We start from the raw sequence: 17,760 nt of genomic DNA, 5'->3' as shown, positions 1-17,760 counted from the left end.
TCTCCACCATTAGGCACACTTTCTGAGCAAAATGCTTATTTTATCCGTCCCTTTTTGGGGTGTGTGTGTGTGGGGTGGTTCCCGTTTCCTCACAGATACTCGAGAATCTCAACACACAGCCACACACCAGCTCCCATCCTCTAGATTAGGCTCTCGCCTTCTGGGGCTATCTGTGCCGTTCCTTATTCAGAGCATCGATAAGGCCACCACTCTGCTGCTCCTCAGCTTCAAGAACCTGGTTCCAGGCCTCCTCACCAGTAGGTTCAGAGCTGCAGCCCGATCCCCAGCCTGTCGTAATCACAGAGTCTTTCCATGGACGTCAGTAGCCTTTAGCACAGGCCACTGCATCGAGCCACAGAATCGCCCTTCAGAATCCACTTGCGTTCTCAGCACATTGCGTAGGAATCACTTCCCCTATACGCTGCCTGCACCCAAACCACGGAACAGGTCCAAGCCATGGAAAGAGCCAGCCACCTTCAGATGTGTTGCCTATGACAAAGATAGATCAAACACCAAATGGAGCAGATTGCACCTCTCTCTGCCATACCTGGTGGGTCCGTCCTGTCATGCTTTGGGAACACTAGAATAGCTAGTCATAGCGACGAGGTATTCGCAAATTGAGGAAACACACACACCAGTGTTAAGCACCACTTGATGATTCTATGCCTTTTATTATTTCAGAAAATATCTTTGTTGAGAGTTTGTTCACAAAAGCCATTTAATGAAAAAAATTCCGTACAAAATTGGTTATTTTTTAAATGTCAGGGGAAGAATAAAAACATATGGTGGTGATGGGGAGTTGAAGAGGTTATCCAAAAAACCAACCCCCCCAAACCAAAACAAATTAAAATACATAACAAAGGAAGAGAATGTTTGCACTAAAGCATAAATATGGAAGAACAGAATTTTCCTTGAGTTTCTTTGTTGAAGTTTGGTCCAGAGAATTAAACAGGTTAAAAAGACAGATACAAGCACCCACCCAAACTTTGTGTCTTGTGTCCATCCCTCCCTCTGGCAAGAAGTACACATGACATAGGGAGATGAGTGACCCAGATGACAGCGTCAATATAAAGACTGCCAACTCGAGCCGCATGTTATGCACTCAAAGGTCACAAAAAGGAACTGCTATACTGCACAATCAGACAGCTGTAGACGCTATCTACTGTAGACAGAAGTCAGCTTCCATTGACTGGACTCCATAGTCAGATGTAGCTGTAACTCCAGTCCACTGGAATGAAGACCACCCCTCTACAGATTTCATGTCTAGTTCTGAAGAGAGACCATCCTCCACTTAATATAAAAACCAGGGAGAAACCCTTCCCTTATTTGCTACACCTGTGCATGATAGGTAGGAAAAAATCATCCTACAAAAATACAAACTTTAATGCCCTGTTGAGCAAGGAAGATTCATTCAACAAACTTTTAAAAAGATATTGATCTGCAAAATGCTACATTCTCCCCGACATCCACCCCTCTAAGATCCATCTGGGACAAGGAGAGAGGGAGAAGAACTGCTGGTTCTTAAGAGACTTTGCCACAGCCCAGGTTAGGAGGCGTTCTGTGCTCCACGCAATTATCACAACTTGACCTCATCTCAGGGGCCCTCCCCTCCCAGGGTTTGGTGACGGATGCAGGCACTACTGGAGTGACCATGATCCAGGTGGGTTATTGCACAACCAGCGGTGCTATAACACTGAATCTGGGACCCAGGGCCCAATTCTGCATGATCCCGAGTGCCCTCAGCCTGCTAGCAGATGGGGACACTCAACTGTTGCAGAAGATACGCAGCACTTTGTGGGATGGGGCCCAAGAAGGGGACCCATTTGAGAAGTGGGTCTCCCCTTCCCCATGCTCTCTGCACCTTTGTATGTGGATGGGTCGATGAAAGAGTTAACCCTAGAGACTGGAAAAGAAAATAATCCATCTCTACGAGGAGATGGTTCTCCAGGATAGAGAGGAAGTTTTGGTTTGCTAGGAAATGCAAGGAGAGCTGCACCAGCGACTGCAGAGCCAGGGACAGTACGTGCACTGGAGCAGAGAGGAGCAAGAGCGTCTGCATTGGGAGGGATGGGATGGGAGCCCCTCCAGCCACAAATGACCCCAGCGATGCCTGCGAAATGGCAGCCCGTGGGCGTCACTGCAGAGGCCGACCGATCTAGGCAGAAAAAGGGGAGGGGATTTTAGCCATGGAGGAAGGAACCATCCTACAAACCGAAAAGGCACAGAAAACGAGGGGCGACTTCCAGCGGGAACGGTCCCTTTCCCCAGTGACTCTAAATATGGAACATGCATCATTCAGATACACAGAGCCTGAGGGCACGGAGTTATTGAGGCAGCGCATAGGCAAGAGAGTACAGACTATACCGCAATGTAAGGCACTTGGTATATAGAGAACAATGAGCTACTTCACGGCCTTGCAGGCTTGTGCCAGAGGAAAGGCTGCCTGGAGCAGGGCGGGGTGGGGGAAATCATTCAGCAGCCTGGTTTATTTGGATCTGACAACTAGCCACCTTTTAACCGGGAGTCTCAGCTCCTCATCTGCAGTTAAGTCGCTGATCTCAGAGGAGCAAGGCCAGCTCCGGCTCTAGAGAGATTTGGGGAGCAGTCACTCCCTCCGGGGCTCAGCGATCCCCTCCTGGCTGGGAGCGGACGGGAAAGGGGAGAGGGATGGAAGGGTGAACTGTGCTAGGCCCAGGGGCCAAGAGCTTGTGTCCCAGCTCTCGCTCTCTCACTGGCGTAACAGTCCTTTCCCGCCTGGTCCCGCTGCTCCTTCACCCAAGTGCTGGCTTTGCTATGTATCTGTCCAGCCAGGGCTAAGGAGGGACAGTCACAAGGTATTCCCTGGTGCTCTGCTCCAAGATATTGGGGGAGCAGGAGGAAGATCCCTGGGAGATGCCAGCTAGTGGCCCTCCTTTGACATTCAAAGCTCCTAGGGGGATGGGGGGAAGGAATGGAATCTGACCAGCTACATTCAGGCTCCCAGGTATTCTCTCCCCAGCACAGGCAGGGGCTTCCAGTGCAGGAGCCAGAACAGGCGTGGAGAGGACTCAACATCTGTGAAAGCAGCATGGGCAGCCAGTTCCTCTCACCACCCCAAAAAACAAAAGGCCGGAGAGCATGAATTACAATCGCCTCCAGTAAGGAAGGCCACAGGGAGGAGCATGAAACAAGCCAGGAACATCCGGTATGGTTTATTCTGGCCCGTGTCACTCACCCCAGCTAGGAAGGAAGAACCCTGATCCCGATCTGCATGAGAAGTGATTCCATGACACTTCATCCCTGCTACTCCCTGCCTGCCTCTCCCGCTGCCCCTTTGGGAGCAGCGACACCCTCTCCCTGCTCAGCCAAAGGGAAATGCTACCCCTCCAGGCAGCCGCAGCAAGTGCAGCTGAGCCAGCTTTGCCGAGAGGGAAGCTCCCACCCCAGTGAAGCGCCACGTCACCTCAATGCATTGCAACATGCCCACTGCAAAGTCTGGCTTACGGGGACCTTCCACAGAGAGAAATACCCTCTGCTGCCTGGCAGCCTGGCCAGTCTTGACCAGCACATGGCACTGGAAGAGCCCTGCAAGTGGGACACCCGGAAGAGGGCAGGGGATGCTGTTCCTGGGCAGTGGACAGAATCAATGAGTGCTCGAACAATTCCCCCACATCTCCTCCCAACATACGCAGCCAACGAGGGGTCGAGGGAGAGTGGTTGTATGAAAGAGGTGGCCTCTGAGGTAGATTTGAGACAATTCCATCCACCAGCCGGGGAGGAGGGTGGCATTGATCGGGCGAGAGGCACTCCCACAGGCTGCTCTCTGCTATTCCCACCCAGCCCAGGAAGGGATGCATGGGCTGGATCCCAGATTAACCAAACCCCTCAGGGGATGCGAGGCCTGTGAAGCAGAAAGACAGAAGCTGGCAGCTGCAGCCGGAAGGGAGAGGCCATAGCTGGTCTGGGATGGCAAGGGCAGTGGTGAGGCATGAGGTGAAAGGCCCTGTTACAGATAAACTCTGAGTGGCAGGGAGTCTGCTCTCTGGCATGCAGCGAGTGCTACGTGACCACAACGCCACAGGATTAAGCCAGCACTTGGGTGAGGTAAGGAGAAGCGAGGTGTGGGACCAGGGCTGGTGGAGGACTCACCTCCAGGGCTTACACATCTTCAACTGAGTTTGGCCTGAGCGACTCCTTGGGTGACATCATCCCAAGTAAGGCACTAGGAATTGCAGGGCAGAGGCAGAGCCGAATCACCGCACCCAGGAGAGGGAGGGAGGTGGGCAGAACCGGCCTAAGAGCTCATGTCCTGCCACAGACTGCTAGGGATTCCACATGCTGGAGCTCCAGCACGATGCAAAGCACGTCTGAGGTCACCACCCTGTGCCCTAATGCAACAGGCCCAAGCCAGACCTGGCCCGCCTCTGCAATTCCGCTGGGCGTGCTGGATGCAAGGCTGCTCTGCAGTTCACCCAAGAACTCGAGCAGTGGCACCCCCCCCCCCCAAGGACGCCACCCCGATGCCGAGAGGTGCTCTGCACACAGGGCATGGCTTCCCCAGCTCCCCAAACCTCTATCCGCATGGTCACAGGGCACCTTCAAGCACCCGCCTGCCCCTCCGAGCCCAGGATGTAGGGGAATGCCAAAAGGGCATGGGAAGAACCTGCTTTAGAAAAGGGGTGGTTTGCTTGGAACCATCCCATGGTGCATTTGTAACAAAAACACAACAGGAAGAAAAAACACTCAAGAAGGGGGCGGGGAGGGGAGAAAATTGCACGCTGATTGACGACAGAACTGAGCGGAAGGAGAGGACGGGAGGTTTGGTTCTGGCTCCTGCAGGCCGTGTGACGGAGCAAGGTTTTTTGGTTTTATTGCAAATGGTTTGGGGAGGGGGGGAGGGGGAGAGACCTTGGGAAGATTGAGAGGTTTCCAAGCCATTCAGCACCTGGGAGGCCGAGGGAGGGGCTGGTGCTTAGTCCTGGTCTCTCGCCCTCCTCCCCAGCAGACGAGCCTTCAGCTCTATGGAGACTTGAGCTTCTTGGTGCGTGGGGAGGTTCCGTTCTCGGCTTTCACCACTCCGTTTTCATGGTAACCTGGGGACGGGAGCGCAGCGAGTTAGGGACACTCGACTGGGGCCTCATTGGCTTCAAGGGGGTGAGTGGGCTTAGTGCCAATTCAGCGCAAAGGGTAAGAACTGTCATCTCAGCTTCCTCCGCTTGGGCTCATGCAGAATTGCAGAGGGACGTCAGCACCCTGCAGCCCTTCCCCCTTGTGTCCTGGTCCCACCAGATCCACGGGCTCGGGTTGCTTCATGGAACACTGTCGCTCCTGAGCAAAGCCCCAGCACCGCCTTCGGGGCACTACGCTGCTGGAGGGGACAGAGTAGGGTCGCCAGGCATCCGGTTTTCAACTGGAACGCCTGGTCAAAAAGGGACCCTGGTGGCTGCTGAGCGGGCTGTTAAAAGTCCAGTTGGTAGCGCAGCGGGACTAAGACAGGCTCTTGGACGCAAGAACAAATGGATATAAACTGGCCATCAGGAAGTTTAGACTTGAAATTAGATGAAGGTTTCTAACCATCAAAGGAGTGAAGTTCTGGAACAGCCTTCCAAGGGGAGCAGTGGGGGCAAAAGACATATCTGACTTCAAGACTAAGCTTGATAAGTTTATGGAGGGGATGGTATGATGGGATAGCCTAATTCTGGCAATTAATTGATCTTTGACTATTAGCGATAAATATGCCCTATGGCCTGTGATGGGATGTTAGATGGGGTGGAATCTGAGTTACTACAGAGAATTCATTCTTGGGTGTCTGGCTAGTGAGTCTTGGCCACATGCTCAGGGTTTAGCTGATTGCTAGATTTGGGGTCGGGAAAGAATTTTCCTTCAGGGCAGATTGGAAGAGGCCCTGGGGGTTTTTCACCTTCCTCTGCAGCGTGGGACACAGGTCACTTACTGGAGGATTCTCTGTACCTTGAAGTCTTTAAACCATGATTTGAGGACTTTATTAGCTCAGAGATAGGTTAGGGATTTGTTACAGGAGTGGGTGAGTGAGATTCTGTGGCCTGCGTTGTGCAGGAGGTCAGACTAGACGATCATAATGGTCCCTTCTGACCTTAAAGTCTATGATTCCGTGCCTGTCCTGGTTCCGCACAGCTCCCAGAAGTGGCGGCCAGGTTCCTGCAGCCCCGGGGGCTAAACGCGCTACCCCCTCCCCAAGCACCAGCTCCGCAGCTCCCATTGGCTGGGAACCATGGCCAATGGCACCTGCAGGTGGGGGCGGCACACTGAGCCCCCGTGGCCAACCCTGCCCTGGGCCGAGGAGCTGGAGGGGCATGCTGGCCGCTTCCCGGAAGCCACCTGAGGTAAGCGCCGCTCAGAGCCTGCACGCCAAACCCTCTCCTGAGCCCCAACCTCTGCCCCAGCCCTGAGCCCCCTCCTGCACGTCAAACCCCTCATTTCTGGCCGCACCCCGGAGTCCATAGCCCCAGCCGGAGCCCTGAGCTCCACCGCAGCCCAACCCTCTGCCTCAGCCCAGTGAAAATGAGTGAGGGAGGGTGGGGGAGAGCGAGTGACGGAGGAAGGGGGGATGGAGTAAATGGGGGTGGGGCTTTGGAGAAGGGGCGGGGCAGGGGCGGAGCCTCACGGAGCAGGGCAAAGGTGTTCGGTTTTCTGCTAACAGAAAGTTGGCAACCCTAGGACAGAGCTGGGGCCCTGATGGCTCCTGGCCATTGCTGATCCCTCTACAGCAGAGGAAGGGACCCGACAGCATCCTGGGCCCTTACATCTTGCCCCCAGCTCAGCCACACACGGCCCTGCTCTCAGCACCCGGCCTTGGCACTTACCCGACTCCCTCTTGACGGGCTTGGACTGCTGTTTGGTGAGGGTGGCAGCTCTCTGCCTGGCGCTCTGCTCATTCCAGTACTCCCGCCAGCGCCGCAGCTGGAAGTGGATGAAGTGCCACATCATCCAGGCCTGGGAGAGGCACACCAGGGACAGCACGCCCATCCTGGGGGGTGGGAGGGGGCAGAGAAGAGGCAGGCTGAGAATGGAGCAGAGAGGCCGAAGCCAGGGGCCATGGAGCCACTTCCAAACCCAACCAAGCCAGCTAGTAAATGGCCTTCATACCCAAAGACCACAGCGATCTACAGAGACTGGTGCTCTCCAGAGCCCACAGACCAGTTCTGTGAGGACACCTGAGGGGAGGGAATAGTTGTTCCAGGTACCAGCCCTGCCCTGAGTCCCGCTGCCAGTTTTTGCTCACGCCTGCCACGTCCCTAGGCTCCTCTGACAACAGGAGGGAGGACACAGCCAGACAGAAGTATGATTTATGTTGACCAGGTCCCTTAAATTGCAGTTATGGCTAGAAAAGGGATTGTACTAAGTGCACCTCCTTACATGACAGATCTGCTTGGAGGCTCTCTTCGTATCTGGTCTCTTTACTGAGCAAACAAGGATTTTTCTTTCCTTCACGCTACAGTTCACAGACAATTTTGCTGAGCCTCAAGACAGCCTAGCATCCAGCTTGCGCGCCTAGTACTATGCTGCATCTACAGAGCCCTCGGTACGGGAGAAGTTCTAAGCAGAAGACAGTTGGATTTTCAGACCCCTCTGACTTTGCAGGTCTGACCCTTGGGAGCCGAGTGGGAGTGGATGGGTAGAGAACCTGAACACGGGCATCACTACTGCTTTCATCAGTCCCCTTCCTGACTACATGAGCATGCGTTAAGCAATCCGGCAGACCATTTCAGCCTACGGGCAGGAAGCCGATGGAGCAGCACATGGCCACGTCTTACCTGGAAAGCAGAGTGTTGAAGTTTCCTTTCTCTGGGTCGAACGCCTGGTTTTCCACCCGAGCCAGCCCAAAGCCAACAACCAGCACGGAAAGGGTGAGGGTGAAGAGCCGGGTGACCACGAACACCACTGCCCAGGCATTAAACCTGCGTGAATTCCAACAGGAGCGTCACTGGGATGAGCCTCCATCCGCAGTGGGGGCGCACAGCCAGCCTACCCGGAAGGGCAGCAGGAGTCGCGAGACGCAGACATTCAGGCCAGGAAACTGCCTCAACATGCCCAGGAGCAGCATGTTGTTCATGGGGACCCACTTTTAACAGGGTTGAACTTTGGGGGAGGAGGGGTTATTTCAGCCTAGGAGTGCTAGGCAACTGTCACAGCTGGTCCCCTTCCTGCAGCCTCAGCAAGGGTGCCGTTGCCGGAACAGGCCACGCGTGAGATGGCCCTGCCGAGTCACGTGGGAGGCAGGTTGGCTGGTGCCTGTGCTGAACAGGGTTTAAGTCTCCAGGGCTGTCAACCTTCCACTCCAGAGCACACCACTTTGTGCATGTGCAGAGAGTCTCCTGGCACATTTGTGCACAGTTGGCACTAGTGAATTTCAGGCCCGGGGGGATTTCAGGTCCAATTCTCTTATGCCCTTTGTTGTGTGTGGTCATGCAGCCCACTGCAACAGGAGCATATAACGTCACCACCATTCCAGTATCTTTTTATATTCATTAGTCTTTGTGTTAGGAAAGCAGCCTGCTGCGCTGAGATCAGGGCCCCATTGCGCTAGGCTCTGCACTTACACCTAGCGAGGGATAGTTTTGACGAGTTTAAACAAACAAGACAAAGGGTGGGAGGGTAAACAGAAGCACAGAGAGAAGATGAGACTGGCCCAATATCTCACTGAAGGCCAGCAGCAGAGCTAGGAATAGAACCCAGGTCTCCTGATTCCCAGGCCAGTGCTCTATCCACTAGACCACACCACCTCTCCAACTTTGCACTGCCGTACATGACTACACAAGGTCTCAGGCCCTTCACAGGCTGCACTGATCAGGGGTTCTTATGCTTACTGAATCAAGCCTGGGAGTTAATCCGGCCTCGAGTGCCCTCTTTGTACTTGTGCTGTGGAGATCTTCCTGCCCACTGCCAACAGGCTAGTCAGGAACTGCAGCACCCGTGACCCCTCTCCCCACCCCCAAGGTGAGAGCTCCCTTGCAGATCCGTTCTGGAGAAGGAAGACAGACTTCCCCCTAGACTCCAAAGTCTGCTGCAGTTTCCACAGTATGCATCTGATGAAGTGAGCTGTAGCTCACGAAAGCTCATGCTCAAATAAATTGGTTAGTCTCTAAGGTGCCACAAGTCCTCCTTTTCTTTTTGCGAATACAGACTAACACGGCTGTTACTCTGAAACATTGCATGACAGTTCTGGCCGGCAAGGGGCGAATCGCTCCTCTCAGCTCGGTGTACTTACAGCTTCTCGTTGTTCTCATCTGTGAAGTAGAATAGACGGGCCATGTGGAAGAGGAATTCAGCGAAGTACTGCAGCAGCAAGAGGACAAGCCCCAGGCGGGTTAGGCTAGAGAGAGAAGACACAGGCATTGCCATATTGGAACAGACCTGAGCTCCAGTCAGCCACCTACCTTATTACTCCTACTTCATGTTTGTTCTGCGGACTATGTGCTTCAAATCAAAATCAAAACCCCGTTGTGCTGGGCCTTGGACATTCACATGCCTGCCCCAGACAGGTTACAATCGAAATAGACTTGACATGGTTTAAGGGGCAACCAAGGCACAGAGCCCACTATCACCGAGCAGAGCCGGGAACAGAAGCCAAGGTCTCTTGTATTGTAGTCCAGCGCGCTAGTCACTGGACCCTGCTGCCTCTCACATAGGCTGCGTGCTTCACCGGATGGCGTATGAAAGTCTGTAGAACGTATTTGTTCTAACTGCAATAACAACCCCGGGAGAAAATTTTCCTGACACCAAAAAGGGGATCACATCTTCCAGCCTGAGACTGAGAAGCACTCGCAGAGGTTTGCGTTGTAAGATGCTCTGAAAGTATTAGGTGCCGGCATGTCATCCATCCTAGCTGATGTGACTAGACCGTATCTTCTTTCCTAAAAGTAGCTATTCTCCTATTTGGAAACTGTTGGCTTCAGTAACATACTGTAGCTGGGAGTTCCACAGGCTAATCATTTGTTGCATTTATTGTTGGTTTTTAAATCACCCCCCCTCCCCCCTTTACTCAAGTCTCAATGCGTCGGCCAAGATTTTCACAGGGACTAGCGATTTTGGCTGCCCACCCCTCAGCAAGTACTGAGCACCCGCCCTCCGGAAACCAGGATTTTCCCATCATTATTCGCAGGCCCCATAAAGCGAACTCCACTGCACTCACTTTAAGAGGTATGCTCCAGCTATATGCATCAGGTACAGGCTGATGTACCGCAGGTGACGAGGAATCTCCTCCTGGCAAAGGAACAAAGATTTAACAGTAAGTTCAACCTTCCTCACTTGGAAATCTGAATGAGCACACGCAATGGAGCAGCGAAGCACGGAGGTAAGTCTAGGGCTTTCCCTGCTCCGCCAAGATTTGTGGAGCGCTCCCGGTGGTACATGCAACGTCATCCTGTGGCCATGAATATTCCACCTAATTGGCCAAGTGTAAAGGCAACATGGTGGCCAGGGCACCTATGCACGCTGAGAGAAAGCAGCTTCCAAGCTCGCTCTCAGTGTAAGGGGAACATGCAGCAGCTGTGCCTTCCCCAGCCTTGCACTTCTCCCCAGGTTCCATGTATGCAGTCTGGCATTTTGCTTCTTAAAGCTACTGCAAATCCGCTGGCCAGTGGTTCCACCAGATGAGGCAGCCTTTGCAAAGCCTGCAGCGCGGCCTGTCCAGCACTCACCTTGCGCACCTTCTGGAAGTATAGCTCAGGCAGGGCATGCAGCCAGTAGGCCAGCTGGCAAAGGTAGAAAAACTTCACCTGGAACCTGAAATGCAAGGACAGGACAGGTGAAAGCTTGGCGGGCAAACACAGCTCCAGACTGGAAGTTCCATGTGTGTAAATATTCCCCATACTATGGACTGGGATGGGGCATCAACCCTTTGAGAGTTGCGGGGAGAATTCCTCTGAGCAGAAAGCACATGCCCTGATCTGACCCCTGGAAATCAAACCAGCTACCCCAGTCCCAGCCAAGGGGGGGAAGACTGCCTGATCTACTACACCCATTAACTCAGCAGGAGGTCTGTCCCCTGTGGACTTTTCCTGGAAAGAGGAAGCCTCGGGAAAGCCAGAGAGCCTGCAGGGAGCAGCCATTCCCAAACAGTCTGGGGGATGAAGGTCAGGTTTGGGCTAGTTTTTTAATCTCTTATTTGAGGACTGGGAAAGAGGTACTGGCCTAGGGCCTTAGACAAAGTCGTCAAGGGGTTACTGCTTTTCAAGAGCTAATAGATATGGCACCCAAGGAACGGGAGGGAAAAGAGAGAAGGAGAATTTGACAGCAACCAAAATGCAACATTGTGTGTTTGCTGGGAGGCCTGGCAGACTCAGACTCATTCTGGATTTGGCATGCGGGTGCTAGAATTCCATTTGTGCTGCATGGGGCACCACAGAGCACTCCTCTCCCTACTGTTTTGCACCTACACTAGGATCCAGTTACCCACTAGCATTCAGGGGAGTGCGCACATGGGAAGGAGGGGCCAAATATAAGTTTAATCATTCATGGGATCCAGGATTCCTGGGCCAGAATGATCTAGAGTCACAGATTTCAAGGCCAGGAGGAGAACTGTGGTCACCTCCTAGGCTGACCTCCTGCATAACACAGGCCAGCAAATTCCACCCAGGGATTCCTGCATCCAGCTCCTAACCCCACTGAGCTCCTCCTGGGGATTTAGCATGGGAGTGGAAGCCAGGAACCTCCTAACTTCTAACCCCAGCTCTGCCGCTGATTGGTTGGGCAAGTCCCAACTTCTCTGCCCCCATTAGCATCCTAATAAGGGGACAGATCACTCCTGAATTTCTGAACCCATGGTTCCCAAACATTGGCTATACACTGACTGGAGCTCCCTCTTTCTGTCTGGGTACTTATATATCCCCCAGCCTCACAAACCTTCCCAAGTTCACCATTACAGCATCCCTGCAAGGAGGGGAGAATTATCATCCCTCATTTTACAGATGGGAAACTGAGGCACAGAGAGGTTAAGTGACTTGCCCAAAGTCACTGGGAGCTCGGAACCGAATTCAGGACTCTCGAGTCCCAGGCCACAAGGGGAGACATGCTCTGAAGTGCCCGATCACACAATGCCTCCCGCCACCCCGCCACCTCCTGAATTTGTATTAAGATTTCAAATGTCCCTTAAGACCTTTGTAGAAATCAGGGTTTACTGGAAAACCCAGCATGGGAAGGGGCTGTGGGATCCTTTGTACAGTGCTTTGAAAATACAGAGCAAGGTAAATGCTGCCTAGTCACATGGCACTGACTCCCATGCCACGTCCTGACATTAACCTAAAAAGAGGAAGGAAGCGGTCAGCTGAAGAACAGAGCGCTTACGGGAGAAAAACATGAGGGTAGTTTTCCCACCAGCTCCTCGGATTTGACAAGTATCCTTCCTGAAAGAGAAGAGGAGAGGCAAGTTCTAAGCAAAGGAAATCATCAGCACGTGTCGGTTCTGGGGTTACCCACATCAGCGCCAATTCCAACTGCGCAAACTAAATGCCATGTCAGTAATGAGAAACCGAGAAAAGGGGCCTGGAGGCTGGATCCTTTCAGAGCAGCTGCAATTATTACAAGCTGAAGCACGTTAGATAAGGCCAGCATTAAGGTTGCCAAAACACTGACATTCTAATAGGCCTCTTACGGCTGATGATAATTTTGTCCAACTTTCACGTAACAGGGCTGCACCTCTCCAGGTCTCCTCTGTATCTGAAGGGGAACTGAAATAAAAATTGGGCAAAACTTCTTCAGCCATTTTTGAACGCAGGGAATGTTTTTTGTTATAAAGCTGCTGCAGCCTTCCCCCAGCTAATCTCTCAGTGGGAAAGGGCAGAAACCTAATAGTTCAAGGATGGAGACGGTCCCATTTGCCTTTTAGGGGTCCAGTGAAAATGCATTTTGATTCCACCAAGCTATAAAAGGCTTACAACAGTGTGTACCAGCCAGCCAGCACGCTGAACAAGCCCTGGGTCCAGCAGAGGTAACAGGATGCGATCCTGTAATTAAAACCCATCATAAGCCCAAAGGGGTGAAGTTCAAGTTATGTCTCAGTGTTCCCTTATGCTCCCCTGCCGGCCTGTATCAACCTGCAGTCACTTGTCTTAGACTGTAAGCTCTTTGGGGCAGGGACCCTCTTTTCATTCTGTGTTTGCACGGTGCCTAGCACAATGGGGTCCTGACTCCTGGTCCTGGACTGGGGCTCCGAGGTGCTAGGATGATACAAATAAATAATAATGGTTGTGCAGGAAACCTGAACTTGGACATTCCCAGATTTATTTTTAGTGCTTTGCTCTGCAAACGTAAGTGCTCTTTTAATGCAGCGTCTTTGCATGGAATCCATATTTACTTCGGTTTACTGGACTTGTGTCTTCAACACTGCAGGCTGCTTTGGAATTGTGAGATACAAGCGGATCAATATTCAACACATGCAAGCCCACATGCAGGGCTTGTCTGCACGGAGCAGCTAGCGCGCGCTAAGCCACGGTGTGATTTTACAGCACAATAGCTACCTTGTGCTAGATCCTCATGTGGACACACTGACTGGGCACTCTGGAAGTGTATTAAGCTGATGTGCACCAAGGCTCTGTTAGTGCAGAGTAAGAGTGTCCACACAGGGAGTTAGTGCGGAGTGGCTGGGGTGCACACTAACTATTCTGGGCTTTCTCACCGTGTAGACAAGCCCACGCTCCCAAACCAAAGGGAAGTCTCCTCCCATCAACTCCCCCTCCCTTAAGGAAAGCGCGGGAGAACAGAGGCACCCTGAAGGCCAACAGATCTTGGCTTTGTCAGACGTAATTTCACATGGTGTCAAATTGAAGTTGGGGGGAAGTTGGGATCTGGAGGCAAAACCCACAGCCAGGGCCAGCTCAGACGATTCACCCTCATTTACAGCGTCTTTTCTGAAAAACCACCATGGATACCGAGCTGCAGCCAGGCTGGGGGACAGAGCACACAGAGTTAGAAAGCTCAGAAGCCTCTTTCAGTCAGCTGGCACGCCCTCGGGGCTCCCTGGCACAGCAGCAACTTGGGATGTTTACAGAGGAGGCTGCGGCCCCCAGTTAGAGGCAGGAGGGCGGAAGCTCCCTGCAATTGGGGGAGGGGGACAGAGGAATAGAAGGAGGAGTAAGGGGAGGTACTGAGACTTGGCCAGGGGTGGGAGTGGGCAGCCAGCTCCAGGCTTGGAAGGACAGTCCAGGGGCTTCCATTTCAGCTCTGCTAGGTCCTGCTCCCTGGCCTGGTCCCAGGCCCTGATGCAGCCACTCTAGCCCCTCCGGGTTCAGCTCTCGCCGCTGCAACCTCCCCGCCCCCTGCACCTGGGCATGTGCAAGCTGATGCAGGGACAGCGCCCCCACAATATTTCCATTGCAGGGGCTCTAGCCCCCCTGCCTACCAGTTCTGCAACCCCTGGCTAGTGGAAATATCTGAAGCAGGATGGTGGTGGTGGGGGAGGAGACTGTAGCCGTGAAGTACTCAAACAAGAGTGATGCTGCTAATTTGCTCTCAAGGGGCACGAGCAGCCCACACTAAGGGCATAAGAGATGTTGAAGGATGGACAAGTCTTTTTAACCCTCCGGACACCAGGCTTTCCTGGTGGGAGGGAGGGGGAGCAGAAATAGGTACCTAGATGGGCAGCCTCCAAAGGGTTAACGCTGCACTAACGAGAGACAGGGTGCCCACCGCCAGCAATGAGAGAACAGGCACCACAGGGCGGGTGCAAAGCCAATTGAAGCCAACGGTAGCTTTGCCACCTGTTTCAATGGACCACGCCCCATATCGTTCACAGGAGCATCCACCAGTCACGGGCGTCTCAGGAATGAATGTACTTTAAAGTAATACAGGCTGAAAAAGAGGGATGCTCCGTGACTGGCTTGCGAGGCAGTGCAGGTCGGGAGGGGTTGGCAGGGCCAGGTGAAGCTTCCAAAGGAACATTTACTCGGTGGTTTTAATTAACTGGAAACTAAAGAGTCACAGGGAGCCCTGGGCCTGGCCAGGAGCCCATTACACCAGGCTGGGCCAGAAACAAAATGAGAGTGAACCCGTTTTGTTTTTTTTTATTTAACGTGTCCCCGTCCCTCCCCAGAGATAGTGAGCAACAAGAACATTAACCCTTAACACCCTGGCTAATTCTTAACACAGTGGAGACCAGCCAGTTCCTTGGTCACAGCTAAGGAGAACTGAGTACTGGCAGGAGGCCAGTCTTACAAGCAGTCTTGATCCATTTTTTTTTTTTAAATAAATCTCTCTCCCTCCCCCCGACTCCCTGCCTGCAGGCTTCTGATACCCACCTCCCTCAGGCTGGCGCCCACCACTGTGGAGGTGAGGTACATCTGGAGGGGTAAAACTAGGGTGTAGCCAGCTGTGCTGGAGGAGGAGTTGGGGCCTGAGGCAGCATGCAGCTGCCAGCCTGCTGGGAAGGACATGGGTGCTAGGGCAGATGCTGTAGATGGAGTTTAGGGTTATTTACTGGAATCACATGTAATTTGCGACAGTGATAGTCAGTTACTATCCAGCACTGGCTGGATACCACATACTGGGGCATTCCTGACACTGGGGCATATGAGAGGCTTAATACAGCTGGTTAAGTGGTAACTCTTTAGTAACTGCTAGCACCCTTTCTGTTCTTTGGATGAAGCCTTTTGTATGGAACATGTATTAATCCACGTATTTAAGAGCAATCCAAAAACACCTCCCCTCCACACACAAATGGCTGAGTTAGCCTTGCCAGGAGGATCCTTAACTTTTGCATTGCCTGACTTTTGTCTACTGCATTTATGTTCTGTGACATTAAAGCTGAAATTACGTAGGTTTCGGTTGGGATTTTGGGGGGAATGGGGGACACTGGCTCATGCTTTAAACCCACATTTTACAGAATGTTTGCATAATGCCTCTGCCCTATCTAGCCCCCCTGCCCCCAAATCCAATGGAAAGTCAGTTTACATTTTCATGCATATTAAAGTCTTCTGGCATCTCTAGGCTTTTATGCTACGCTGCTCCCCCAGCTTGGAATCAGAATGTGAGCAGAAGAGCAATTGGCAGTAAGACACTTGGAGTTCAGAGACCTTAACTGTGTTTAGCAGAGTTTATCCCCTTCTCTCTGCTCATTCCAAGGGCTTTGGTAACCTGGGTTAAGAGATCTGCTCTTGCTAAAATGCACACAGCCAGCCCCACCCGCAGCTCCTCCTTGCAGCAGCTTTGTGGACTATATAGTACTGTGTGTTGACTCCAGTCGATCAGATGGCACCATTGGTTGAACATTTCCAGCTTTCTCGTCTTGAATAAAGGGGCCTCACATAGCAGAAAGCCAGAACAACAGGCTTCCCAGAGAGAGGGAGAGAGCAGGCTGCCAAGGGATTGTAAAGCAAAGCCCAGGATACAATGCAATTCCATGGTCAGGAGTTTTGCCTGAGAATCCTCCCCTTGTCAGAGAAATGTGCTCCAGAATCTTTCCCCACAACATAGGACAGATGAAACCCTGGTGCCATTCTAGTCAGCGGCAAAACTTCCCCCAGATTTAGTGGGACCAGAATTTTACCCTCTGTTTGTATCCTTCACGCTTGCAAAGAAAACCCTGAAAACACGAACCAAGTGTAAACTGACATGGTGACGTCTGCCTGAGTCTGCCAGCAGCCTGAAACAACAGCTTAGAGGGGTTAATTGTTGTGTGTGTGTGTGTCTGTCTGTGTGTGTGGAGAGTCTGAATCCTGAAATGACCGTTTAAATTGCTGCACTGCTGTCTCACTGCTGACAGTTTTTGCAGAAACACCCAGCTAATGTGCTCATTCCATGGGCTGGTTCCAAACTGTCTTCTACCCCTCCCCGAGGTGCCAAGATCCTCCCGTGCTCCCTATGACAACTTCTACAATGCGGCTTCATTGTGCGCTTTGTGAGCTAGTCATAAAAAGTGCTCTATAAAAGACAGGTATTTATTATCATTATTACGCCTTGTCAATACAGAGTCGGTGTCACACTGACAACTTGAAGTCTGGAGATAGCTTCAAATCAATTAAATGTAATATTAAAACGAACAGCACAGTGGCTGCCATGCTGACTGCATGGTTCACTCTCAAACGGAGCTCATTCAAACCCGTTTTTAGCTCAGTGAAAGGGACACCGAATTTTCTGTCTGCCGTGCAATCCCCTAACTCTGACAGAGACTCAGTCCAGCTCGCCAAGCATTACACGGAGCCCCACTGTACATGCTGCTCTGGAGTCCAGTCGTCTGCTCTCTCGAGACTCCCTCACCCCTCACAGTAAGTAACTTTGGAGGGATTCCTACCGATGAGAGCATGGGCAAGAACTGCCTCAAACCAACACGCACAGAAAACACCCAGCAGAGGGAATGCTAAAGGACCCATGTGAGCAGGTATCTGCTGCAGACTCCCTCAGTCTAGGCCCAATCTCTGTAAAGGGAAACCTGAAATGGACCATGCCGAGTCTCGGCTGGGCCCTCTGCCATAGCTTACCGTGACCACTACATACAAGCACCAGATCATGGAGGTGAGATGGAAAGCCACCAGCTGCCCCGATTCGTTGAACTTGCTGTGTTTGACCTTGGAGAGATGGAGCCGCCTGTTGATTTTCTAGAGGAAAAATAATAAGAGGGCATAAGCCACAATGCCGGCAATTCACCTTCCTCACTCCCAAACACCAGTCACTCCCGCCTGCCCCTGAAGTGAGAGCTCACCTGCCACCATGTCAGGCTAGAGAGACCCCCCGGCCCGATCAAACCAACCAGCTCAGAAAGGCCAGCCAGCATGCAGAGGCCAGCTGTGGCCACTAAGAGTCAACATAGAG

The 17,760-nt window shown here is 52.5% G+C and overlaps 1 protein-coding gene across 1 annotated transcript in view; it reads right to left on the bottom strand.

The window, feature by feature from the left end:
- Positions 1-640: 640 nt before the first annotated feature.
- TRAM2 (translocation associated membrane protein 2) overlaps positions 641-17,760 on the bottom strand; it is a 54,298-nt gene continuing 37,178 nt past the window's right edge. Inside the window, exons 4-11 of the mRNA XM_077812380.1 lie at positions 17,430-17,546; positions 12,304-12,362; positions 10,659-10,743; positions 10,151-10,221; positions 9,227-9,331; positions 7,773-7,916; positions 6,822-6,985; positions 641-5,072 (exon numbers count right to left, since the gene is read on the bottom strand). Coding sequence (XP_077668506.1) covers positions 4,999-5,072; positions 6,822-6,985; positions 7,773-7,916; positions 9,227-9,331; positions 10,151-10,221; positions 10,659-10,743; positions 12,304-12,362; positions 17,430-17,546 — 819 coding nt within the window. The 3' untranslated portion in view covers positions 641-4,998. The remainder of the gene's footprint in view (positions 5,073-6,821; positions 6,986-7,772; positions 7,917-9,226; positions 9,332-10,150; positions 10,222-10,658; positions 10,744-12,303; positions 12,363-17,429; positions 17,547-17,760) is intronic.

This window comes from Eretmochelys imbricata, chromosome 3 (assembly GCF_965152235.1).
Source record: "Eretmochelys imbricata isolate rEreImb1 chromosome 3, rEreImb1.hap1, whole genome shotgun sequence".
NCBI lineage: Eukaryota > Metazoa > Chordata > Testudines > Cheloniidae > Eretmochelys > Eretmochelys imbricata.
This window is presented reverse-complemented; position numbering and strand designations above follow the sequence as displayed.